The sequence below is a fragment of the Panthera leo genome, chromosome B1, assembly GCF_018350215.1.
Source record: "Panthera leo isolate Ple1 chromosome B1, P.leo_Ple1_pat1.1, whole genome shotgun sequence".
Classification (NCBI taxonomy): Eukaryota; Metazoa; Chordata; class Mammalia; order Carnivora; family Felidae; genus Panthera; species Panthera leo.
In genome coordinates, this window is record NC_056682.1 from 83,176,436 (window position 1) to 83,202,771 (window position 26,336).

The 26,336-nt window shown below is 37.7% G+C and overlaps 1 protein-coding gene and 1 long non-coding RNA gene across 2 annotated transcripts in view; one reads left to right on the plus strand and one right to left on the minus strand.

The window, feature by feature from the left end:
• Nucleotides 1-10,959, minus strand: part of USP38 (ubiquitin specific peptidase 38) — a 32,763-nt gene extending 21,804 nt beyond the window's left edge. The window contains exons 1-3 of the mRNA XM_042935408.1: nucleotides 9,704-10,959; nucleotides 7,957-8,092; nucleotides 1,116-1,245 (exon numbers count right to left, since the gene is read on the minus strand). Of these exons, the coding sequence (XP_042791342.1) occupies nucleotides 1,116-1,245; nucleotides 7,957-8,092; nucleotides 9,704-10,385 (948 nt within the window). The 5' untranslated portion in view covers nucleotides 10,386-10,959. The remainder of the gene's footprint in view (nucleotides 1-1,115; nucleotides 1,246-7,956; nucleotides 8,093-9,703) is intronic.
• Nucleotides 10,960-11,149: 190 nt separating this feature from the next.
• LOC122216982 overlaps nucleotides 11,150-26,336 on the plus strand; it is a 30,216-nt gene continuing 15,029 nt past the window's right edge. Inside the window, exons 1-2 of the long non-coding RNA XR_006201226.1 lie at nucleotides 11,150-11,372; nucleotides 23,921-24,081. This is a non-coding gene — a long non-coding RNA (uncharacterized LOC122216982). The remainder of the gene's footprint in view (nucleotides 11,373-23,920; nucleotides 24,082-26,336) is intronic.

Sequence of the window (26,336 nt, forward strand, 5' to 3'; positions counted from 1 at the left end):
ATGTAGCTGGTTAAAAGTGATAGGATTCTGGATATATTTTAAATGCGGCATCAACAGGATTTGTAGGATAACAGCTGAGAGAGAATGAAAAGAGAGAAGGATAGCTTCAAGGTTTTGGCCTGGGCGAGTGGATGAATTAACTACATAAGATGGGGAAGACCAGTCTGGGAGGGAAAAATCAGAGGTTATCATTGAAAAAGTTGAATTTGAGACCCAAGAATAGACAGGTGGATAGGTAAATATGGTAATAATGGTAAATAGGTAATAATGAATGAGAAATAGAAACCTGGCAGTCATTAACTTAGAAACATTATTTAAAGCCATGGAACATATATGCTCTGAGTATGGATTGAGAAGAAAATGGATCAAAGATGAAAGAAACTCTAAAGCACTCTAAAGTTAGAAAGATCCACTATAAGAGACTGAGATGCTAGTGAACCAGGGCAAAAAAAGAAGTGAACTGGGACAAAATCTAAGTGAGGAAAGTATTTCAAGAGGGAGTGATCAACTGTCAAATGCTGTTGATAGGTTAAATGAGAGGAGGCCTGAGAAATAACTCTGAGTTTAGCAATACTGGAAAGCACTGGTGTCAAAGATAGTTTTGGATGAATGATGGTGGCACAAGCTTGATTAGTTGGATGCAAAAGATAATAGGAGGGGCGCCTGGGTGGCTCGGTCAGTTACGCGTCCTATTCTTGACTTCGGCTCAGGTCATGATCTCAGTTTGTGAGTTCGATCCCCACATAGGGTTTAGTGCTGACAGTGTGGAGCCTGCTTAGGATTGTCTCTCCCTTCTCTCTGACCTCCCCCATGTGCGCACACGTGCGTGCACTTGCACACACACTCTCTCACTCAAAATAATAAACATTTTTAAAAAAGGAAGATAATGGGAGGAAATGTTTTCATATTCAATACTTGAAAACAGCAAAACTATTTTAATTACCTATACTTAAATACCATTTTCAGTTTCTAAAGGCTGTTTCAAAATTATTATTCAAAACAAAACCCAAAATAAGAACATATTCAACATTAGATACTTTACAGGGGACAACTCAAAGATAAAACCATTGATTAGGAGACCATTCATTTTAAGAGATTTAAATACTCCCACTTACCAGTTCTATTTTCAGTAAAGTAACATCTATCAAAATAGTAAACTTCTGGACAGCTGCTAGTCCTTTCAGGAGTGCAATTACCCATGTGTCCACATGTTGAGCCAATGGCCAGGACAGCCAGTCAATCATTCTGAAAATTGAAAAACAAAACTATTAATCTTGAAAATATTTTCAACATCTTTTAGTTGGAAACAACAAGGGTTAGAGTAGATAACCACTCCCTTTGTGACTCAGTATTTACTGAGTTTGCTTATGAAAAGCGTTGTTTTAGATGTAGAAATGAGGGGCGCCAAAGTGGCTCAGTTGGTTACTCGGCTCAGGTGATGATCTCATGGTTGGTGAGACGGAGCCCCACACCAGGCTCTGTGCTGACAGTATGGAGCCTGCTTGGGATTCTCTCTCTTCTTCTCTCTACCACTCCCCTGCTTGTACACTCTCCCTCTCACAAAATAAATAAACATTAAAAAAATAAATAAAATTATAAGATGTAGAAATGAGTATAATGGGTGCTTGTACTCAAGGAGTTTCCAATCTTGTAAGCTGATAGTTTCTCACATATTTCAATAAAAAGAATTTCTGATAAAGGGTCATTTCACATAAATGCAAAGTTTTAAGTTGAAGTTACATAGTGGAATCTAGCATTTATTAGGCAAACTTACTCTACGAAGAACAGTTCAAATGTAGTTCTCTAAGATACAAGGGAACAAAATTTCTCCTTTCTGGTAACTGCAGTCTAAATATGAAATGCACTTTTAAAAAAGACTGTATTTTGAATTGTGAAACAGGTCTCTTCACCTTTCAGTATCCTACCATACCAAGAAAAAAGGAAACGTCAAATAGATAAAAGCGTACTGAAGTGTAAATATACCATATATTGAATTAGTGAGTGTTTATATTGAATTAGTGTTTTTCTTCTTGAGTAGCAACCCAGTTTAATGGAAATAACAGCAAAGTAAGATGGAGTTTGACAGAGACTATCCCCAATGTTAGACATCAATCACAATGAAGAGTGGTACAACTCTTTTAGAAAGCATTTGGGCCAAATGTTCATATTATTTGATCCAATGATCCAATTTTGGGGATTACATAAGAAGAAAATAGTAGTGGATAAACAAAAGTTTTAAAGTCAGAGTGATCTAGTTTCAAAATCTCAACTTACCATTTATTAATTGGCGGAGGGGGGGCTCTAATACCTGATTAAGTTATTTAACCTCTGTGTCTCAGTTTTCTCATCTGGAGACTACAGATAAACATGCTTATTTTACAGAGCTGATGTGAAGACTACATGAGTTAATGTATGACACTGGAAATACTCAATGTGCATGCTTCTCTTTTACCAAATATTAACATATGTGGCAATAAATAATTGAACAAAATGTCCAATATAAATACTAAGTATACAAACATATGACCAAAAGAGCAACGAACATGTTTAAAAAATGGCCTTCTAAATTGACTTGGTCATTTTCACAACAGTTACGTTGTAACTACCTACATTAACACTGGAGTGTTATCTTTTTTAAGGTTTTTGCTCTTAAGATTAAAATGTTCCATCCGACATCAAGAGTGGTCCAAAGTCCAAATGCACATTAACTACTAGTTATCTGTATGTTCCCTATGCTCTCTACACATATTAATTTCTCCTCTTGTTTTTCTGGCCATCTTCTTCTAACAATGATGGTTATAAATCATTTAAGTAGTCCCTGACAGCTGTTCCACATCTTCCAACCATTGTTAAGCTGATTTTCATAAAAGTTTATAGTCACTCTACATACATAGAGTAGAGAGACACTTGTATTTGTGTACACAGAGTAAATTCACTGTAGCACTGTATTTAGGATATGAAAAAAATGCAAACAATATAAATGTCTATAAATAAGGAAATAGCTAAATATACTATGGAACATTATGTAGAGTTTTAAAGAATAAGATGGATGTATATGAATCTATCCATGGGGGTCCAACATGGAAAGATCTGAAATACTGTTCAATTAAAAAAGAAAAAAAGTGCCAGTAAGTCTTTTAAAAACTGTTTTTGTTTAAAAGAAAATCATGTGAGTACATATTGTACATTTTTTGAGTGCAAATATGCACACAGAAAAAGATGTGGTTCAGAGAAGGAGTATATGGGAACACATCTCCTGGGCTCTATGGACTCTGCCCTGTAGGGAGTGGCACTGCTGGAATAGAAACTAGGCTCCCTGGAACACAGGGCCCTGGGCCAGAACTCCCCTTAGGTCAGGTCTAAGGGGGCAGAGTAGAAAATTCCACTTGGCTACGGTTCTTCATTATACCTAATCACCCTATCAGCTTTTTCCTCGCCTCTCCATTTCTAGCTTCCCATCTCATAAGCCTCTACTCTTTACCTTATCCCATATGTACCCAAACTCCTGACCATCCTAAAGAAACTTCAAGTCAGAAGTAACATGAATTAGAAGCCATTCACTCAACAAATATTTGAGTGCCTATTATAAAACAGGTATTCTGTTAAATGCTGAAAATATAATAGTAGTTACAATTTCTGCTTTCAAATTGGTAAGAAAAGTTAGGAAATTTGTCAACAGTTACACAATTAATAAACAGTAAGTAGTACTGCTATTTGAACTAAGGTCTGCTGGTAAGTAGTGGAACGCTTTTAGCTACACTTTAATTATATTCCAATTGTGCTTCAATCTGACAGGACTAGCATATGCCCAAATCCTTTCAGGCACAGGCATTGTGAGATGAGTTATTTTTATGGTTAACGACAGTAATCTTGTCCACCATGCATTGGTTACTGCATGAATTTTAAGGACACTTAACCTTGATATATCAAGTTAATTTCTTACCATTTAAGAACATTTAACTGTAGTTGTAATTTATGTACTTTGAAGTCTTTCTTCCTCCATTAGGCCAAGAGCTTAAGAGCAGTGATCTTACTATTGGGTTTTTGTTTGTTTGTTTGTTTTTCGATCTTTAATCTTTGGACCCCCAATATTTAGCACAGTGCTTGGCACTGAGAAGGAGCTCAAATTTGTGGAATAAATAAAACCATTTCTTTCTAGAGCTAAAAAATATGCAACTTGAAAACCCTTAAAATTAAAATTAGCAATATTATGTAGGATATAAAATAGATTTATTCTTAATATGTGGAGAATAAAACCAATTTTCACTTTTAGAAGGCAGCTTCATGGCTAGATCCAGCCTCAGTTGCGTATTTGTTATACCGTTTTAAAAATTGGGAAATTTCACATAAAAAACTTTCAGGTTTCTTTTGAAAAATCAGATCAGCCACACTGAACTCAAATTTCCTTGTGGCTCAAGAAAAATGGGGTTGAGGATCAGCTTCCTCTTTTGGAAGGTGATTGTGCACCCCATCCCTTATTATTTCAGTTACATACAGCCTATTTCATACTTTAATGTTACTTATCTGGTCCTGGTATGGTATTTGGAGTTCTTTGTATTATAGAAAATAACTGTTAAAGAATGGTAAGTGGTCTGTGTGGGGTAGTACGGACTATGAGGAATTATAAGGTGGGAGTATTGTAAACTAATCATAGCTATTCTTTTCAGTTACATTTGCAACATAAGAGTAATTACTCCAGATACACTGTAGGTTAAATAGGATCATGTACGATAAATCAGAAATGCAATACAAAAACTGGATCACAACTTCCCATCCAAACAAATAGGCAAAAATTAATTATTGATTATATTTTATTTTAAAAAATTTATTTATTTATTTTAAGCAATCTCTATGCCCAATGTGGGGCTCAAACTCATGACTCTGAGATGAAGAGTTGCGTGCTCTTCCTACTGAGCCAGACAGGTGCCTCACAAATATATTTTAAAAACAAAACAAATTCATGGGGCACCTGGGTGGCTCAGTCGGTTGAGCAGCTGGCTTCGGCTCAGGTCATGACCTCACAGTTTGTGAGTTCAAGCCCTGCATCGGGCTCTGTGCTGACAGCTTGGAGCCTGGAGCCTGCTTTGGATTCTGAGTCTCCCTCTCTGCTCCTCCCCTGCTCTCTCTCTCTCTCTCTCAAAAATACATAAACATTAAAAACAATTTTTTTTAAACAAAACAAATTCATAAGTTGGATACTATGACTGTTTGAAAACATTGAAAAATTAGGATTAAGAGTGCTGACTGCCAAGAATTGGAATTTGCACTTGATGTAGCAAGTGGTGAAGTCATTATAATTTGTTGATCAGAAGGGAAAAATGAATAGGTCAGGATGATTTAGAGAAGAGAGCTAAGTCAACTGCTGGCAAAAAGACCAACTAGAAGATTCTGTTGTAATGACTTAGGGCATATAATGAAAAATGTTGAATATTATTCCCTATGCAATGAAGGTGACAGACCAATTGATATCTAATTTCACTTTCAGCTCTGAAATCTATAATTCTCCAAATCTTCCCATTTTATTTAGAAGACCACATAATTTATGATATATTCATCTCAAAGAGAAAGAAATTTTAGTGCAGTTGTAGTCACACTGACAAAGGAATTATTACTGCTAGGCAGGACACAGAAGGAATTTCATTATGGAGAGATGGATGAGATATGAGTGTTTCTCAAAAATAAATGAACAATGAGAATTTTACATAAAGACTTGGAATTCAACCACGTATAGAAGAGAACTGATAAAATGATAAGAATAAATGGAGAAGTAAAAATAGAAAGGACAATATGAAGAAAATCCTAATAGAATGGTGTCACAACATTTCTAGAACTTTAAGAACTATGAATATAAAGATACCAAGAAGATGAAAACAACAATACAGACCACCAAATATGGCAAAGAGATCACCATAAATTGAAAGTAGTGGGGATAGGGGTACCGGGGTGGCTCAGTCAATTATGTACCTGACTCTTGATTTTGGCTCAGGTCATGACCTCATGGTTCATGGGATTGAGCCCTGTGTTGGGCTCTGCTTGGGATTCTCTCTCTCCCTCTCTCTCTCTGCTCCCTCCTGCTCTCTCTCCCAAAATAAATAAATAAACTTAAAAAAAAAAAGTAGTGGGGATAGAGGCCATACAGTAAGAACGATTTATATAGATTTTTCTTCAATATACAAAGCAAGTTCACGTATCTATGGAAATTAAGGAGAGAATAAGCAATGAGAATCTGAAAGTAATAGTTACAGATAAATTGATTCAGTTAAATTTAAGAGCACAAGGAAGAAAGAAGGAAAGCAAGAAGAGAAAGAAAGTCCTTTTTAAACACTAGACAAAAAAGGGAAAAAGGTAGAAAATATCAAAGTCCTCAAAGTTTGTGTTACAGACAGTGAGATATGTATACATGTAACTTTCTGAGAAACCAACATAAATACTTAAGTTTATGTCATGACTATAATTTTATAGCAGGTACACAGAAACCATTTTGTTCCAAATCCCTGTATTTTATTTAGATGTGCTATACACATAGATACACACAGATACACACAGATACACACACACACACACACACACACACACACACACAATTACAAGAAACCCCAGGCAGATATGAAACAAAAATAGGTAGAGAGGTAAAGCTCAATTAGAAAAAGAGTCATTGAAATAAAGAAACATAATAGCTGGAATAAGCTCTATAAATGGGTACCTTTGAAGAAAAAATTATAGCAAATTGTAAGACAGTTCTGATGTTTTTCCCCTTAGCTCTTCACAGGGTTTGCTCCCTCATTTCATTTACATCTTTACTTCATCAGCACTGTCTCATTGAGGCTTTCCTAATCCATCCTATTTAAAATTCCAAGCCATTTCCTCATGTTTTATGTCTTTCCTATCTACTTTTTTCCCAAAGCACTCCTCACTATTCAACATACTAAATTATAATCTTATTTATCATATTTAATAAAATCTAAAACAAAATCAACTTTAGGATGTATAATTAGTTTACATATCACTAAGGCAGGAAAAGTCACGTCTACAGCAAATGACTGCGTATTTCCACATGTTAACATCTCTGAAATCAGGATGCATCTTGGAATCAATAAAATATGTTATTAGTTTACTGTATGCCTTTCCATCTAGAAAGTAAGCCCATGAAGACAGATAGTTTTATCCATTTGTTCAAGGAGATTCTGAAACACTGCCTTGCACTTATGGTAAGTGTCCAATAAATGTGATTTGAATAAATAAATGAATGATTGAGTTAATAAAAGCATGAAAATGTTGAGAAGGATAAATAATCTTAAGTTTACACCTACAGATATATGAATAAACTGCAAAACATCAAGAAGGAGAAAAACAAACATTAGCAGAAAAGCGTAACTACTGACAAAGGAATGACAATTTGACTGACAGCAGACTCCGTATCAGCAACAATAGTTGCCAGAAGACAATGCAGTATTATTTTGAAAATACGAGGAGAAAATGACTATCAATTAGAATTCTATATCTTGCCAAGTTCTCCACTGAAGATTAAGGAAGAAAAAACGTATTTCAAGCAAAGGTCGAGCGCATTACCCAGAAATTCCAGTTGAAAGAGAAAGTAAAAGTATATACTTAGCTTAAAAACAAAACAAAACAAAACAACCCAGAGAGAAGAAATAGGTTCCAGAAACAATAATGAGTAAAGAAATTAGTAAATATATTGATAATCTAATATACAGTAAGCATATGTCTATATTTTTGGAATTAAAGTTTAGTTGAAAACGTTCTTTGAATTACTGGAATGCCTGTCAAATCTATAGTATGGTAAATAATTCATTCCAATTACTTTGGAGAATCTTTACGCATTTGATTCTATGATTTCAGTTTTAAAAATCTAAGTTTTTCCTTACCCACACAATACAACAAAATATCTCCTCCTCCCAAATCTACAACACCATCTATAGTGTCATGAAGAAGTACCTGCAAAGAGCTTGGGTCATACTTGCATCTTTTACATTTGGATCCGTAGTTAGGCTCCTGATGAGAACTGTAATCATCTGAAGAGGAATATGCTGCACAAGGCTTGCCAATGCTACAGAAGGTTCAAATGATGCATCTATTTTTTTAATTAAAAAAGAAAAAGGAATATGGCAAGAAAATTCAAGTAAAGTATTTAGAGAGAAACAATTTACCAAAAAAAAAAAAAAAAAATGTTATTGCAGCAAAGGTGTTAATCAGGAAGCAGTTGTTAATGTTCTATCTCATGGGTAGATGTTAAATTACAGAAATGAGAGATGAGGGTGAATAGCAATGACTGTTCATTACACAGAAAATTACTACAATATAAAAACTATGGTTTGCTATTGCCAGATTTAGTCTGTAAGTTACTTTGTTTTCCTGTATTATTTAATATTAAGTTACTGTTGTGCTAAAATTTTCATTTGTAAGTCAGCAATGAAAGGTATCATTTAAATTCCCACTTTAGACCCTTCAATGTAACTTATAACCATGAATTACAGTAGTCATTATGTTGTTCTAAGGAAGATTTAAAAAATATCTTAATGAAGTAAAAATTAAGGTGAATTTTGAGGGAATTTGCTTAAACTACATAATAATTGAACAATTCAAGGTGAGCACCTTTACTGCTACAGCTGACAAAGTTCTGGGGAAATCTTACAGTTCTAGCTACACTGGTAATACAAGAAAAATTACAATCAAAAGAATAAAACAACTAAGATGCTGCAAATATACACTTGGTAATTCTTTCCTAAACATATTTAATTCATCACAATGCATGAAGCTTGTTAAAACTCTACTCTTATTTCTTTCTGGTTCTCAAGATAAAAGGAAGACACCTCCTTAAGAAGTTGATTCAAACAGCAGCCAGGGAGAATGACTGTACCAAGAAGAGAGGAAGTAAACACAGTTTTGGATCTAGTTTCACAAATTACAGAGCTGAAAGCTCCAAGTCCAAAAAGGAATGTAGATATAAGGTAAAATCCCTGGTGAGAAAGCATATTCTTGCCAATTATTACTTGGCTCCTTCCCACTTTCTAAGGATGTAGTTCATGGGCTATACCCTGAGCACAAAAGCACCTATTTAAGGCCTCATACTCTTTCCTTTCGCTCATTCTACCTGCACCCTTTCTTTCCTACACTACAGCAGACAGAAAATGTCAATATTTAAAAACTACATAATTAACTGGAATAATCCAGTAATAAAACAAACCGCACAGCCCATGAATAAAAAAGTGGGAAAATTAAAAAAAAAAACAACAGGGGAAAAACTCGTAACAACAAGATGACAGAGTCAAAGTACAATAATAACATGATAAACATTATCATGCTGTCATTAGTCACTAATGAATAGAAGCTTTATATAGTAGTTGTCAATCCTCAAAGCATTCCATAACTTCAGCAGAGGCTGGGCAATTAAGCAACTTATTTAGTGCCAAAGATCTTAGACCTCAATGTTCTCAACATTTAAAATAGGAACGCTGTCTTTTTTTTAAGGCACAAAGGGACAGCATAAAAAGGGTAGTGAATAGGAATACAATTTTGGATGAGGGTATGGAGATTTGTTTTCCATTGAAAATGTTTTCAGGGCAGAGAACCAAACATGGTTTTGTGTGTGTGTGTGTGTGTGTGTGTGTGTGTGTACGTGTGCGTGTGTAAGAGACACAATGAATTTCCAAGAGAGATTTTTTTGGAATATAGTAATACTTACCTGTGGAAGAAATGCTTGCAAAAACTTCTTGCAGGGAAGGGAGGAGTGTGGAGGGCTCCGCCTTCCAGATGTTCTGCAGCAAGTTACTCACTTTTGTCACCTGAGACACATATTCCCGCAGCTCCTTCTCCTGGGTGGACACGCACTGGAAATGGCCTATCGTTCGAACAAGCTGTTGACAGAAGGTGATTGACAATTTTCCCTTGGGGATGCACTGCACGAAGTCGCTCAGCAGGTCGCTCAATCGGGCACACAGCTGCGGCTCCGGCCTCTCACACACCATACGTAACACCTCCACTTGAAGCAGGCTGAAGAGGTCTAGCACCGACGGGCAGCTCATGATCAGCTTCAGGCCGTTGTGAATGTAGTCCAGAATGGCTACGTCCTTCCTGTCCAGCGAGTGGTAACCCTGCTGAAGGAGGCCCAACACGAACGTCTTGTTGAAGAAGGACTCGAACTCCGGCCGGTGGTACCGTGCATAGGCCTCCAGCACTTGGTGCCCCACCTGCCGTTGAAAGGGGTCTTGGCCCTCCAGGATGAGCCGGGTAGTCAGGTCAAACATGGCTTCGCACTGCGCCTCGTCCAGCCAATGCTCTGCTGATTCCACCACCTTCCGCACAATCACCCGTTTCAGGGGCAGTGGGTGCGAAGAACTCACCAGGCCCTCCAGGATCTTGTCCATTGTCGCCAAGCTGCAAGGCCAGGGCCACGGGGTTAGGAGCGGGGGCCGACAGTCCCGACGTGGGGCACGAGAGTCCCGTGGCAAAGGGGAACTTGGGGCGCAGCAGTAGCGGGACCGACCACCGCCACCACAGTCTCAGCAGCCACATTTATCGGGTAGGGGAGCCCATCCAAGTCCGGGTGGGGGGTGGCAAGCCTGGGTAGCGTAAGAGCCAGCACCGCCCGTCGCGGGCCTAAGGAGCCAGAGGCCCGCACTCCGCAGACGCCCCGGGCCTGCGTTCCCTCTCAGCATCAGCGCGGAGGGGATGGCGGGGACCCTCGGCAGCGGCGGTCACACAGGGCTCGGGGCTGCCAGCCAGTAGGTGGAGGAAGCTCGCCTTCGCTTCTTGGGGCAGGTGTGGGCGTCCGGCCTTTGGCAGGTCATAAGACGAAACCCGCCCTGGGTTGAGTCAGAAGCCGCTGTCACTGAACGTGCCGGGTCAGCTCCGGAGAAGAGAAGAAGCTAACACACTTGACCCGGATTCAGAAGGTCCCACAAACAGGAAGTGAAGGACTAAGACCCTCCGGAAAGGCCCGCCCCGCCGCCCCTCCTCCGCCCCGCCGCCCCTCCGCCCCTCCGCCGTCCCGCCCCTCTCTCCCTCTCCCCCTCCTCCGCCCCAACTCGCAGACTCCCCGCCCCCCACCCCGTCTACGCGCGGAATCCCACCCCGTCTTGCTACTGCTGCGCAGGCGCGGCCGCTGCCTGTCGAGTCGCGCGGCGACGCTTGCGTCAGTGGGCATCGTGTGTCGAGTCACAGGCGGCTTTCTGGGAGGCGCGGCCGCGAGCGGAAGCTGAGGAGGTGGTCAGGATTTTTAGGATTCCTACTTCCTGATCTCTGTAGGTTCTGTCCGGGTCAGGTTACTCGTGAAAGCCCGAGGAAGTGCTATTTATGTAAAATTTTGTGAATAAGAAAGTTTTGGAAACGCGAGAAGAGCATTTAAGTAAAAAGTAAGGAAGGGAACTCAAAACTGGGATTGAGGAGAAAATGTTTAAGGTCTTGGGTCATTCATCGAGAAATGAATTAAGGCTGTTTAACGCGAATGCCTTTCTCCTATGTTGTGGTTATTAAAGTAAGGACTGTGCTGGCAGCTGCATACACATTTTAGGAAGGTCAGTATTGGTAGAGGTTTGCTTCGTCAAGCGTCTAAGTGTTTTTAGTGAGCTTTTGGAACGTACGGAAAAACTAAAAGCCGTCCCCAAAATAGAAGAGTAAGGAAAATGGCAGGTGAGAAAGGATGAAAGGCATATATTGGCCTATGTCGTAGTAAAGAGTATTTAGTACCTCTTTTTCTTGCACTTCACTTAAATAGTGCTTCGCAGATACTGGGATTTTTATAAATTGAAGGTTTGTTGCAACCCTGTGTCAAGCAAGTCTTTTGGCACGGGCTTTCCAGCTGTTATTGCTAACTTCATAGCTCTGTCGCATTTTGATAATTGTAATATTTCAAACTTTTTGGTCATTACTTGTTAGGGTAATCTGTGAGCTGTGATTATTCACTGGAAGCTCAGATGATGGTTGGCATCTTTTAGCAATATAGTATTTTTAAATTAAGGTGTGTATGTTTTTAGACATAAAGCTATTACACACTTTATAATAGACTACAGCGTAGTGTAAAATTAGCATTTGTATACCCTAGGAAACCTCAGAATTCATTTGACTCCATTGTGGTAATTCATTACAGTGGTCTGGAACTGAACCAACAGTATCTCTGAGGTATGCCTGCATGTGTGTTTGCTGACATTGGAGATGGTTTATAGCAAACAGATGCAGTCATCATGCTTGTACTCTTTCAAATTAAATACCAAAGATTCACAATAAGAATTTAGGTTTTAATCAGAGGCCTTTAAATTGGGAAAACATTGCTTCATTATAGCCCCATTCAGGTTTGCCTAATATAGTTGTGAAATTTGGCATAAATAGCCTATAATGGTGACCAAATTTTAAAGAAATGGTTTAAGATTGTTTACTTTGCTAAATATTGTTTTGCTTTTACCAATTTACAAAATGATTACACCAATATATTTAACATTGTCAATTAGGGTAATCTTAAGAATAGTTTAGATGAGGGCCTCCTGGGTGGCTCAGTCGGTTAAGTGTCTGACTCTCGGTTTCGGCTCAGGTCATGATCTCACAGTTCGTGAGTTGGAACCCCACATCCGGCTCTGTGCTGACAGCACAGAGCCTGCCTGTGGTTTTCTCTCTCTCTCTTTCTGCCCCTCCCCTGCTCGCTCTCTCTCTCTCTCTCTCTCTCTCAAAATAAATAAACACACTTTTAAACAAACAAAAATAGAATAGTTTAGATGAGAAAAGGGTTAAGTAGAGGAAACTTGAGACTTAGTTGGTAGGAAGAAACTGCAGATAAAAGAGAAATAAAACAATTGATTTATCATGCTAGAGCACAGGAATAGCTTTGAAATTCTTCCTTTTCAAATAGAGGGTAAAACCACAGAGAAAAGTTTGACTTTACTGGGAATGGTGCCACATTGGAAGACAAAAATAATGTAGAAAGGAAAACATTAAGAAGAATGAATGGTAGGATGATGAATTTAAGGTGTAGCAGAGATTTGGAATTAGCTTAGTGGAGAATTTGCTAGGGAGCCAATTGAGGATGACTGAAGATTGCTAAACAACAGTGAGGTAATTACCCCAAAATATGCAGGAAGAAATATTGGTTGGTTAAAAACTTGACAAATAACTTTAAATAATTAATGACATTTCATTTTTTCTGTTATGTCTTGAGAAATTGAATGTTGTAAAATAAAATATGTGAGAGGACGTAGTGCAAGTTGTTCTCAGTCTGCATAATACACATAGCATAGTTTTATACTATCATGCTTCCAAAAGCACCATGACTCAGTATTTTAAAAGTACTTCCTGAGTGATAGGTTCATGACAAAAAATATTTACTAGGGGTTTTATGCTAAAGTATTCAATGCATGTTTCCCTGTTTGGCCATTGGTTAAAAAAAATGTACATAATATGCTCTTCTTGTTAGAAGATTTAACTTGAAAAAGTGGTCAACTTTGTATAGTTTATTTTATACCACAACTAAAAGTTGTATAATAGTACCATGTTCTTATTCAACATCTTAAGATATTTTCAGAAGTCTATGGAAAGGTTTTGTTGGAAGTGGGTTATGCCACTGATCATTGAATTAATAGGTGTTATTGCTACAGCCTTTAAAATTTTGTATAAAGATTTACTCTAAGGCCCCAGTTGCAAATTAAATGGTTTTATGAATATCTTAGATCTGGGAGTGGGAGCTAAGTGATGGGGGTAAAAGAGAAAAAGCTCAAGATAAGGAATTATCATTTACCAGGCACCACTATTTGCTTGGGACTCAATATAGTATACTTTATCCTTAGTTCTCAAACAGACTTTTGGAGGTAGACATTAGGGTCTACAATTTATAGATAAGGTAATGAAAGTGTGAGAGGTCAAATAAATAGCTGTTAGATGCAAAGTGTGTGTGTGTGTTTATATGTTTGTGATAGGCAAAGAGGAAAGGCATTTCCAAAGGCAGTGGTTAGAGTTGGCCAACTGCAACCATGCTACTATGAGGTTGTGTTTCCCCAGGATGTTATCATCCTATAGAATCAAAAGCAAATTCATTGTGTAGATTAGAAGGAGCTGTGATTAATAAATCATCTTGTGAATGATTACTAATCACTTTATGCAATTTATGTTCATGTACATTTTTTAAATTGTAAGAAAAAAGGTGGAAAGATACCAATCACTTTGATATGGTGGTATAATATTTTTTATGATTTACATAATGTACACCATACTTCCCTAACTACTCAGTTTTAAAACCTTCAGTGCTTTCCATCTTATTTAGAATAAAATTCAAGTGCTTCCATTAACAATAAGACTCTTGAGTCTTTTCCTACCACTTTCCTTCTTACTATGTCAGCCACACTGGTCTTCTTATGTTCTTCATGTCAAACTATTTCAGGTCTTTGGGCTTTTGTACTTACTGAAATGTTCTGCTCTGGCTGCTATAATTTAAGTCTCTGCTCAGAAGTCATCTCCTCCTAGAGTCAGTTCTAGATTATCTACCACTCTATTATGTTACTCTGTTTATTTCTTTCTAGTACTTAACCACCATGTGAAATTAACTTAATTGTTATTTAATTGCCTGCAGTTCTTTCCACATTTCCTGTAGAATCGAATCTAAGCTCCATGAGGTCAAGAAATCCCAATTTTCTTAGTAAACTCCATATCTAGTAGTTAGAACAAAGTAAATAACCTAACAATTTATCGAACAATTTATTGAACTTTTTGTTAATTTTTTTAAACACGATGAATCACATATTTAAACAAATTCCAAGAAATCTACAAAATAACTTCTAGAATTAGTGAGTTCAGCAAGGTCTCAGGATACAAGATAAAAGACAAAAATCAATTGTACTTTTATATACTAGCAATGAACATGTGGGAACCCAAATAAAAAAAATAACACCATTTATAATTACCCCAAAACAAAAAATTTAGGTATAAATCTTTTTTTTTTAATTTTTTTAATGTTTATTTATTTTTGACAGAGAGAAAGAGAGAGACAGAGCTTGAGCGGGGGAGGGGCAGAGAGAGAGGGAAACACAGAATCTGAAGCAGGCTCCAGGCTCCCAGCTGTCAGCACAGAGCCCGACATGGGGCTCGAACTCACTGACTGCGAGATCATGACCTGAGCTGAAGTCAGACGCTCAACTGACTGAGCTACCCAGGCACCCCGGTATAAATCTTATAAAACATGGGAATTAAACTGAAATCAGTAAAACACTGATGAAAGATATAAAAGGAAATATATGAAGGTACGTATTGTGTTCATGGATTGGAAAATTTATGGTAAAGATGTTAATTATCCCCAAACTGATATACAGGTTTAACATAATTCCTGTTATAATCCCAGCAATTTTTTTTTGTAGATACAAAACTATTCTAAAATTTATATCGAGAGGCAAAGAAACTGGAATAGTAACAACAATTTTGAAAAAGAAGAATTAAGTGGGAGTAATCACTCTACCCAAATTGAAAACTTATTATATACTACAGTAACCAACACAGTGTGGTACTAGCAGAGGGATAGACACCTAGATCAATGGAACAGGTTAGACTATCCAGAAATAGATGCACATAAATATGCTCAACTGGGTTTTGGCAAAGATGCATAGCCATTCAATGGAGAAAGGATAACCTTTTCAACAAATGGTGCTGGAGCAATTGGATATCTATAGGCAAAGAAAAAAAAAACTTGACTTAAACCTCACACTTTATACAGAAACTAACTCAAAATGGACCATAGATTTAAATGTGAAACATAAAATCATAACACTTTTAGAAGAAAATAGGAAAAAATATTTGGGACCTAGGGCTTGGTAAGAGTATTTTGGCATGATACTGAAAGCAAATCAATAAATTGGACTTCATCAAAATTAAAAACTTTTCATTAGTGAAAGACCCTGTTAAAAGATTGGGGGGAAAAAAAGCTATAGAGTGGGAGAAAATATTTGTAAACCAGGTATTTGACAAAAGACTTGTATCTAGGATAAAGACCTCTCAGAATTCAATAGTGAAAGACTTTTGTATATCAAATGACAGTATCAAGAGAGTGAAAAGACTAAACAATGGGAGAAAATATTTGCAAAGTGTACATCTAATAAGGGATTAATATCCAGAATATATAAAAAACTATAATTCAACAACAAAGCAACCCAATTCAAAAATGGGCAAAGGAAGTGAATAGATAATTTGTAAAGAAGATGTACAGATATACAAATGACCAATAAGCACATGAGAAGATGCTTAACATCGCTAGTCAGTAGGGAGATGCAATGAGATACCATTTTATACCTATTAGGATGGCTATTATTTAAAAGTGGGGGGGGGGCGATAGCAAGTATTGGTAAAGATGTGCAGAAATTGTGCATTGCTGTTGAGAATGTAAAATGATGTAGCTGCTGTGGGAGACAATTTGAGGATTTGCTCAAGTTAAACATGGAATTACCATGTGATCCAATCGAGGAATTCCACTTTTAGGAATTACCAAAAGAATTGAAAGCAAGGATTCAAATAGATACTTAAACGCCAGTGTTCGTAGCAGCATTATTCACAATATCCAAGTATTCATTAACAGATGAGTGGATACACAAAATATGGTATATATACACAAGAATATTATTCAACCTTAAAAAGGAGTTAAATACTACAATATCAATCAACCTTGAAAACATGCTAAGTGAAATAAGCCAGACACCAAAGAACAAAAATTATAGGATTCCACTTAGGAAAAGTCAAATTTAGAGACAGTTGAGTAGAGGTTACCAGAGATCAGGGAAGGAGGAGCTTGGGAATTAATATTTAGTGGGTACAGGATTTCTGTTTGGGAGGATAAAAGTGTTTGGAATTTGATAGTGGTGATGATTTCACAACATTGTGAATGTACTTAATATCATTGAACTATACACTTAAAAATGATTAAAATGTTTTATGTGTATTTTACCACAGTAAAAAGTTTTAGAAAATGAGCAGTAAAAAAATTAAGCAATCCAATTAAAAAGCAAAAGACATGAAGGCATTTTACTGAAGAGGATATACAGATGGCACATAAGCACAAGAAAAGATGTTAAACATCAGTAGTTAGTAGGGAAATATAAATTAAGACCACGAGATATCATTTACACATCTATTAGAATAGCTAAAATAAAAAATAGTGACATTACCGATGCTGGAAAAGATGCAGAGAAACTAGATCTCATACATGCTGGTAGGAATGCAAAATCATTCAGCTACTCTGGAAAATTATTTGGCAGTTTCTTAACAATTAAATATGCAACTACCTTATGACTAAGCAGTCAAACTGGGTTTTTATTCCAGAGAAATGAGAACTATTCATACAAAACACATACACAGATGTCCATAGCAGCTTTATTTGTAATAGCCAATAACTAGAAACAACCAAAATGTTTGTCAGTAGGTGAATGGCTAAATAAACTGTGGTATGTCCATACCATGGAATATTACTCAAAAAGAAAACTTGATAGACACACAACTTGGTTGGAACTCAAGGACATTATGTTAAGTGAAAGAAGCCAATCTCAAAGATTATATAATGTATGATTCCATTTATATACCATTCTCAAAGTGAGAAAATTTTAGACATAAGGGACAGATTAGTGGTTGCCAGAGCTTAGGGATGGTGGGGTTGGGGAAGAGGAGGGTGGGTATGACTATAAAGAGATAGCACGAGGTTGATTTTTTTGGTGATGAAATAGTTTTGTGGTGTATTAGTGTGGGCTCTCTAGAGAAACAGAATGGATGGAAACAGAACAATATGACATTTATTACAAGGAGTTCTCTCACACAGTTACAGACACTGAGAAGTACTGGGATCTAAAGTTGGTAAGCTAGAGTCCCAAGAGAGTCAATGCTATAGTTCTAGTCTAAATCTGAAGGCAGGTAGAATGAATTCTCTCTTACTCTGCCTTTTTGTTCTCTTCAGGCTTTTATTGGATTGGGTGAGGCTCACTCACATTGGGTAGAGCAATCTGCTTTATATAGTCAGTCTAGTGAATCAAATGTTAATCTCATTCAGAAATATCTTTGCAGACACACTAGAGATTAATAGCCAAATATCTGGGCACTCTGTGGCTCAGTTAGAGTAATACAAAATAAACTACACAAGTCCACCCTTTATCAACTTGGCACCCACAAACATCTCCTTAAACCATATTTAATCTCCAAATAAAGACAATAACAAGATCACAATTTTACCAAATATCCTGAAACTTTAACCATTGATGTAAAATTAATAGTACTTACACACTATATGTTCCATCTTATGTTACATAAGGGAATAAGAGGAAAGAAAAAATTTCTGCTGCATATATTAATATATATACTAAGCAAATACTTTTGTTATATATACCATGCAAATATAGTACACACACAAAGCTAACAAATTCAGGAAAATACTTATGATAACTACAGTCCTCAATTCTGTAACTGGTGTTGCGGACATAGCTGGTACTTATAAGAACCTTTTCTCACTGTCTTTATTTTCTTTGCTTTCAGCAAGCACTTCATCTGGTTGTGGCTCTTTGCCTGGTAGAGTGACTCAAACCTTTATTCCTGAGGAGTCTGGGCCATTAGTAGTCCTGCTTGGATTCTATTATAGATTTCCACTGACTTTAATCACTTAGGGTATATACTAAGAGATGCCTTAAGGTATCTTAATGTATCTCTTGTATTCCAGACAGTATATTCTTTATCTCCACCGTAGACTAGCAGTCTGATTTCCCTTTCATGGTCAGTATCAATCACCACAACCAGCACAGCAACTCTCTTCTTTGCCTGTTGATTCATAGGTGTGAGGAATCCAATGTGTCCTAGTGGCATCCTTAATTCTTAGTTTAGTGGAATCATTGTGTTTCCTGATGGAAGCATTCCTCCATTTGAAGGAGCATTTGAAGGAGCCAGCAGAGCATATGGCCACAGAGGTATAACAAATTTTGCTAGTAGGTCACCAAGGGTAATAGTGGTGCCACTCCTACTTCTATCCCTTGATTTCTGGACCTGTGAATCCTGGCTGTGAGAGAAATAGCACCATGTATCAGATGCAGAATCAGAGACGATATAGCCTTCTGGAGAACTTTGTTTCAGCCCTGCAAGTTATTGTCACCTAATTGGCACTGTAACAGTCTTTAAAAGGCTGTTCCACTGATCTGTCAAGCCAGCTATTTCAGGATGTGGGGATTGGGGTTGGGGGGGGGGCAAGATAATTCCATAAGCATGGGTCCGTTGCTACATTTTGTTTGCTGTGAAATGAGTTCCTTGATCAGAAGTAATGCTATATAGAATACCATGATGGTAGGTAAGGTATTCTGTGCATTCACGGATTGTTGTTTGGGCAGAAGCATTTTATACAGAGAAGGAAAACCCATATCCAGAGAAAATGTGTATTCCAGTAAGAACAAAACACTGCTCCTTCCATGATGGAAGCAGTCTAATGTAATCAATCTGCTGCCTGGTAGCTGGCTAACACCTCAGGGAATGGTGCTGTATCGGGAATTAATGTTGTCTCTTGCCATATTGGACACTCAGCAGTGGCTATAGCCAGGTCAGTCTTGGTAAGTGGAAATCTATGTTGCCAAGCCTATGATAACCTCCATTCCTGTCACCATGACCACTTTGTTCATGAGCCAATTGGATGATGCAGGGGTGGCTGGGGAAAAAGTGATTGCCCACAGTCTATGAATCAATATGTAATCATATATCTGGCCATTTCTCCTTCCAAGCAAAGTAAACAACCAGGTTCACTGCTCAAAGTTCTGCCCACTGGGGGGAGGTTTCCCTTCACCATTGTCCTTCAGGGATGTCCCAGAAAGAGGAACCGTAGTGCTACAACTGTCCATTTTTGGGTGGTGTCTGCATATTTCCCCAAACCGTCTGTAAACCAGGCCAGAATCTTCCCCTGTCAGCTGATTGTAGGGAGCTTCCTATGAGGCCATAGGTGCAGACTGGGAGAGAGAAGGCAATGCGACAGGAGTGAGGACCATGGGCATTCGGGCCACTTTACAGGTAACTTGTGCTTTCAGGGCCTGCTTAAGTCTAATCACATATATACCATTTTCACCTGATAATGGAGTGCCACGGTGCATGCCACATTTGTGGCTTAGTGGGTCAGATAACCCCCAGTTCATGATGAGCAACTCAGGTCACATGCTATCCTGGTGACCCATGGTTACACATTCAGTCTCTACGAAGACCCAGTTGTAGGCCAGGAGTTGGTTTTCAGAAGGAAAGTCAATATCTGCAGAAGATGGCGGGATTGTGCTCTAAAATCCTAGGGGCTTGTTTTGTGGTTCACCTCTAGAGATTTGTTGAAAGCTCCAAATACCATCTCTATCTGCTACAGACATTTCAAGGTCATTGGATATGGCGGATCATATGGCACAAATAGCAGAGCTGCCTGCACAGCCACCTGGACCTTTGGCAGAGCCTTCTGTTCTAGACCCCAGTCAAAACTAGCAGCTTTTCAGGTCACTCAGTAAATGGAATGGATTAAAAAACCCAAATGAAGAATATGTTTTCTCCCAAATGCAAAGAGGTCCACCAGCAGTTCTGCCTCTTTTTTGGTTGTACAAGGGGGCAGATGCAACAACTCTTACTTCACCTTAGAAGGAATATCTAAACATGCCCTATACCAGTGGATTCCTAGAAATCACTGAGGTAGAAGTGAACATTTGGCATATTTATTTCTTACTTTATGACATACAGATGTCTTACCAATAAGTCCACGTTGCTCACCAGGTCCAATCAGCATTTTGTCATCAATGTAGTAGACGAGTGTGATGTCTTGTGGAAGGAAAAGGTGATCAAGATATGTGTGAACTACCTTATGACCTCTATGTTGGGGCTGGAGAGATAATAGCCTAAGATCGGATAGTGAAGATGTATTGTTTGCTTGCTAGCTGGAAGCAGATTTCTTTTGGTGGTATTTACTAATAGATTTTGAGAAAGCGTTTGCCAGATCAAAAGCTGCGTACAGATACCAGGGGATGTGTTAATTTGCTCAGGCAATGGAACCACATCTCGTAGAGCAACAGCAATCGGAGTCTGCACCTGGTTAAGCTTGTGATAATCCATTGTCATTCTCCAAGATCATCTGTCTTCTGCACAGGTTAAATAAATGAGTTGAATGGGAATGTGGTGGGAATCACACTCTTGTAACTTTCACGTCCTTGGTTGTGGCACTAATCTTTGTAGTCTTTCTAGGAGTATGATATTGCTTTTGGTTTACTCTTGTCCTAGGTAGAGGTGGTTCTAATGGATTATACTTGGCCTTTTCCACCTTAATAGCCCTCACTTCGCACAGGTCAGGGAACCAACATGGGGATTCTGCTAGTTGTTGAGTACATCTGTGAATTCTGAACCTTTGGAAATAACTACAGAATGGGCTAGGGAACTCACTGGGCTCACTGTGAGACAGACCTGAACTAAAATTCTGTTATTCTATTCCTTCATAAGCTCCTACTCTGATTGGTAGATCACAGTGATGTTTTGGATCTCCTAGAATTAGTGTCAATTCAGAATCAGTGTCTAGCAGTCTCTGAAGACTCTGATTATTTGTTTTTCCTGCAATGTAGTTAACCCTGGCAAAAGCCTATATGTCACTTAGAGGAAGGCTGAGAGATTAACAATATAAATATTTGGCAATGTACTGGGGTTCTTCCTCAAGGGTATCCAGCCTTCCCTTCATTCAAAGGGATCTGGATCTGTAAACTAGCTCACAGTCTGAGAACTAATTGAGGGGTCATGATTTTTATGATTCAGGTTGGACTTTTGTTTACCTGACCTAGAACCTTCCTGTTTATACACATCAAGTAAGAATTTAGTAGGCTTCCTATCTTTCTCTATTTCACTTCTAGGAATACCGTGATCAGTAGCCAATGTTATACATCTGTGCAAATCAGGCTATTCAGATTGCTACTTTGACTGTGCTGTCCATTATGGTAACCACATCTTGACTGTCAGTTGAGGGCTGCCACTTCACTTCTGCTACTTTGAGATCCAATTACTCTCATTGCATTTAGATTTTCTAATTTGGTGACTGCGGTCTACATTGTAAGGTCAGGCCTATAGAGATCAGCAATCACTGAGCATTTCAAAGATGCTGAGGCTCTCCTGTCAAATTTTTTACAGTAGTAGTGAACAATATGTTTTATGGGCCCTCCTGGTGTGGGTAAGTAGATATTAAATGACAAGTCCACTTTAACATTCCAATCTCCCTAAGCCTTTGAATCCCTTCTTCTGCATTAAAGCAAGGTAGGTTTGGTATTTCTAATTTGCTCACTATGGGGTGACTGAGATTGCTAAATAAATTAGTATAGTTAGAAGAAGAGAAATCCCTCTAAGCTGGACAATCCTACTTAAGGTATTCAGAATACTAGAAAGAAACAACAAAAGAGACTATGAAGAAGGTATAGTGTGATGGGAAAAAACAAAACAAAACAAGAGAGAGTGGTACCCTGGAAATCATATGAAGAAAACAATTAGCTGCATCTCATATTACTAAGCGGTCTGATATGATGAGGATTGAGAACTGACTACTGGATTTAATAACATTAGGATGAGTGGTTGGATGGAGTGGTAAGTGTTAAAGCTTGATAGTAGACTCAAGAGAAAATGGGAAAGAAATTGGTGACATCAAGTATAATAAACTCTTTCAAGGAAATTTGCCAAAGTGAAGGGGAAAGGATGGGGTGGTAGCTATAAAGTGAAGCAGGACCAAGTAAAAGTTTCATTTTAAGAAAATAGAAAAAGCATGCTTGTTAGCAAATGGAAAAAAAAATCTAGGAAAGAGGGAAAATTATTGATATTGAGGAGAGAAGGAAGAATTGCTGAGATCATGCTCTGGACTAGATGGGAAAAGACCTAGTATACAAGTTGAGGGGTTTCTCTTTGCTAGGAGCATGAACAAGTTCACTCAGTAGTAAGAGAAACAGTAGTTGCAGGTAGGTGGGTGAATGTGGTTGTGGGAGTTTGCAGAAATTCTTGTCTGAATGCTTCTGTTTTATCAGTAAAATAGAAAGCAAGGTCATCAGTTGAAAGTAAGAGTAAAAGAAGAGTTGGAAATTTTAGGAGAGACATCAGTGAAGCTATGTAGGAAACACAGTATGACTCCTAGGCAGCATTAAGGGCCCGTTTGAAATTGGAGATCATGAATGTAAAAAAAAGACCGGTATATTTATTTATTTGTTTCCTCCAGCTATGTTTACATGCACAGGTGGAAGTATGGAATAGGCAGAGAAAAGGACAAAAACAGGGTTGTGGTCTATCCAAACACAAGGAAATAAGAGAAGGGCAGGGGAGTTCAGGGTGTGTGCAAGGAAGTGATTATGATTGACCATGCAATACAAGGTGAATAAGGATAGAAGTTAAGATATGAGGGGGTGAGAGACAATGAATTGTAGAAAAGATGTTAGAACCAATGAATTATAGATTTTGGTGGGGTCAGAGACTTGTGGGAATTCTTCAGATTCCAGCTAGAGGTAGTTAACTAGAAATATAGGAGATGGTGGCCAGAAAGTGGGATGCCTCAAATTGAGATGATTGAGAAACTGTAGTTATTACAGATGACAAAGATGGAGGTATGGTCATGTAAGTAAATAGCTGAAGTAAGGTGGAGGATAAAATCATCAGAGGAGAGGAGGTCAAGGACTGAATGACAATGTACTAGGTGGATCATCTATGTGGACACTGAAGTCACCTGAAAATTATGACATGAATAAGGGTGTGAGATGGTGTTGGAGAGTTAAGAACAAAAATCTTGAAGGAGTAGGATGGAGGAGGATAAGATTGAGCACTGCAGCAAGGAAGAGGGAATTAATGCTGTAGCTTAAGGTAATGAAATTTAAATGGAATGTGTTTATGGAAGAGGGAGGAAGAATGGTATGGAGCAACAGGAAACAAGAATGTTTTCTTCTCTTACATCTAGGCCTCCTAATGGTGGAATGAGGACTTTGAGCTGCAGAGGAGAGGGCTACAGGCTTGATCAAGTTTTAAAGCAAGAAGTGAAGAAAATGTTCAAAGAAGGCCATTTTGCTGATGACTGACTCTCAAAAGGCACAGTTGAAAGATTTAAGGTGTTGGACAAGGGTAAGAAATGGGGGTCAAAAAGTGGATATTCAGAGCCTTACAGGAATTAGAGTCCTGAAGATGAGAGTTTACTTTGGCTTTTTGTGAAAACTAAAATCAATAGGCATAAAGGGCATTCTGAGATTAATCTTGATGAAAGTCTTTGATAGAAGCCTTAAGTTCAGAATTGAAACTAATAATGAAACAAATGTGCACCCTTGGTGCCTATTCAAGGACAAATTTGGGCTTAGTTTACTCATGAGTGAAATACCTGTTGGCAAAATGTCTGCCTCTAAAGGGTATAGGGTAGTATATGAGGTTATGAAGGAATCTGAATACCTTGAAGGTAATCAAGGCATATTATTCATTGCCTTTGGTTTACATTGTATGGCAATTATTGCTGCTATCTCAAAGATTTTCATTATCGTAAGGAGATTTTTCTCAAAAGCTAAGCAATAATTTTTTCCCTTTTACCTGAGAAGAGTCTGTATAACAGTAGCATCTTTTTGATTTATAGACATTTTACCTATTGTTACGTTCAAACAAAATTTAAAAATTTTTAAAATGTTTATTTGTTTTTGAGAGAGAGAGAGAGAGAGAGAGAGAGAGAGAGAGAGAGAGAGAGAATCCAAAGTAGGCTCCAGGCTCTGAACTGTCAGCACAAAGCCCAATGCAGGGCTCTAACCCACATTATGATCTGAGCCAAAGTTGGATGCCACCTAGTCACCCCTCAAATGAAATTTTAAACTTGAAATTTGATTAAAATAAATCCCAGAAGATTAAAGCAATTATAACTGGATGAACATAAATTCAAAATAAAGAAATGATAGGGGGACTCCAAAAATGGCCCTATAAATTGGACAGAAATGTTTATAGGTACATAAGAAAACTATAACGTTCCCCTATGTTTCCTAGAATCATCTACAAATAATACAAGAAAAAACAGTGGGGGGAGGGAGTATTAAGTTTTGTGTATGTCTTGTTTTGGTCAACCCACTTATCTTCCCTAAGACTAGACCTGTGTGTCTCCTCTTCCTCACTTATTTATAACAGGAATTCAGAAATAACCATTGCTACTGTTAAATGTTGAAAGGGAAGCAATATTCTGGTTGGAGACAACCAAGGTGTTGCCTTGCTTGGAGAGAGGTATGTAACCACAGGACAGTACAAGTGAAGTGTACAGTACAGTAGGAGTGAAGCAGAGAGTGAGAAAGTAGGGAGCTGTGGCATGGTTGTAGTTTTATTTTGTGATTGGGGTCTTTGCATGGTCTGAAAATTTGTGTTTGTTAAAACAGGGAGAGGGCTGGAATAGATAATTGTGCAGTGTTTTTGTATAGGTTTTGAAGATTTAGATGAACAGCAGGATTGAGAATTTTTTCACTTACTGTTTAGGTTTTTTTTAAGTTTCTGCCCTGACAATTCATGTGCAAGACACACTTTGGCATGGCACATTTTAGAAAGAATAAAACTAGGGTCTGTCAATAGGTACCTCATAGTTTTATAAAAGTAAATTAAATAAAATGTGCAAAGTACATAGCCTGGTGCTTGGCTTAGGTCGAACTTACTTTCTTAAAAATTTCCCAAGAAATTTCCTATTCATTTTTGAATGTATTATAGAAATAAAATAATGACTTCTGGTTGCAACAAACTTCTCTATTATTTAGATAAGATCTTTAATGCTGTACTATAAAATATTCTCAGAGCATGCTGTATCTCTGTCTAGCACTCAACACAATTATAATTATTTTTTTCTGTAATTCTTGAATATCTTGCTTCAACACTAGGAGTGAGTCCCATGAGGACAGGGGTCATATTTATCTTGGTTCCTGCTCCTTACCCAGCACCTGACACCATATCTCCCAGGACTCAGCACTCAATTATTAAATAATTAATCTTGGTTTTAGTCAAGATCTATTTGGGGATATGCTCATTTGACAAAAATAAATATTTTTAAAGAGAGATTTGACAAGAAATAAGTTCTTCAGTGGTATTATGAATCTTTAGGAATTTTGCATCTTAACTTCCTTTGCTGTAACTGGAATATATGTGTGTGCGCATATGTGTGCGTATATATATATATATATATATATATATATACGCACACACACACACATGTATACGTACACACACAATATATGTGTGTGTGTATATATATATATATATATGCACACACATACATACACATGTATACGTACACAGTTGTATATATGTATATATAGCTATATATGTATACATAGGTACATATATGTATATATGAGTTTTCTTAAGATAATGTG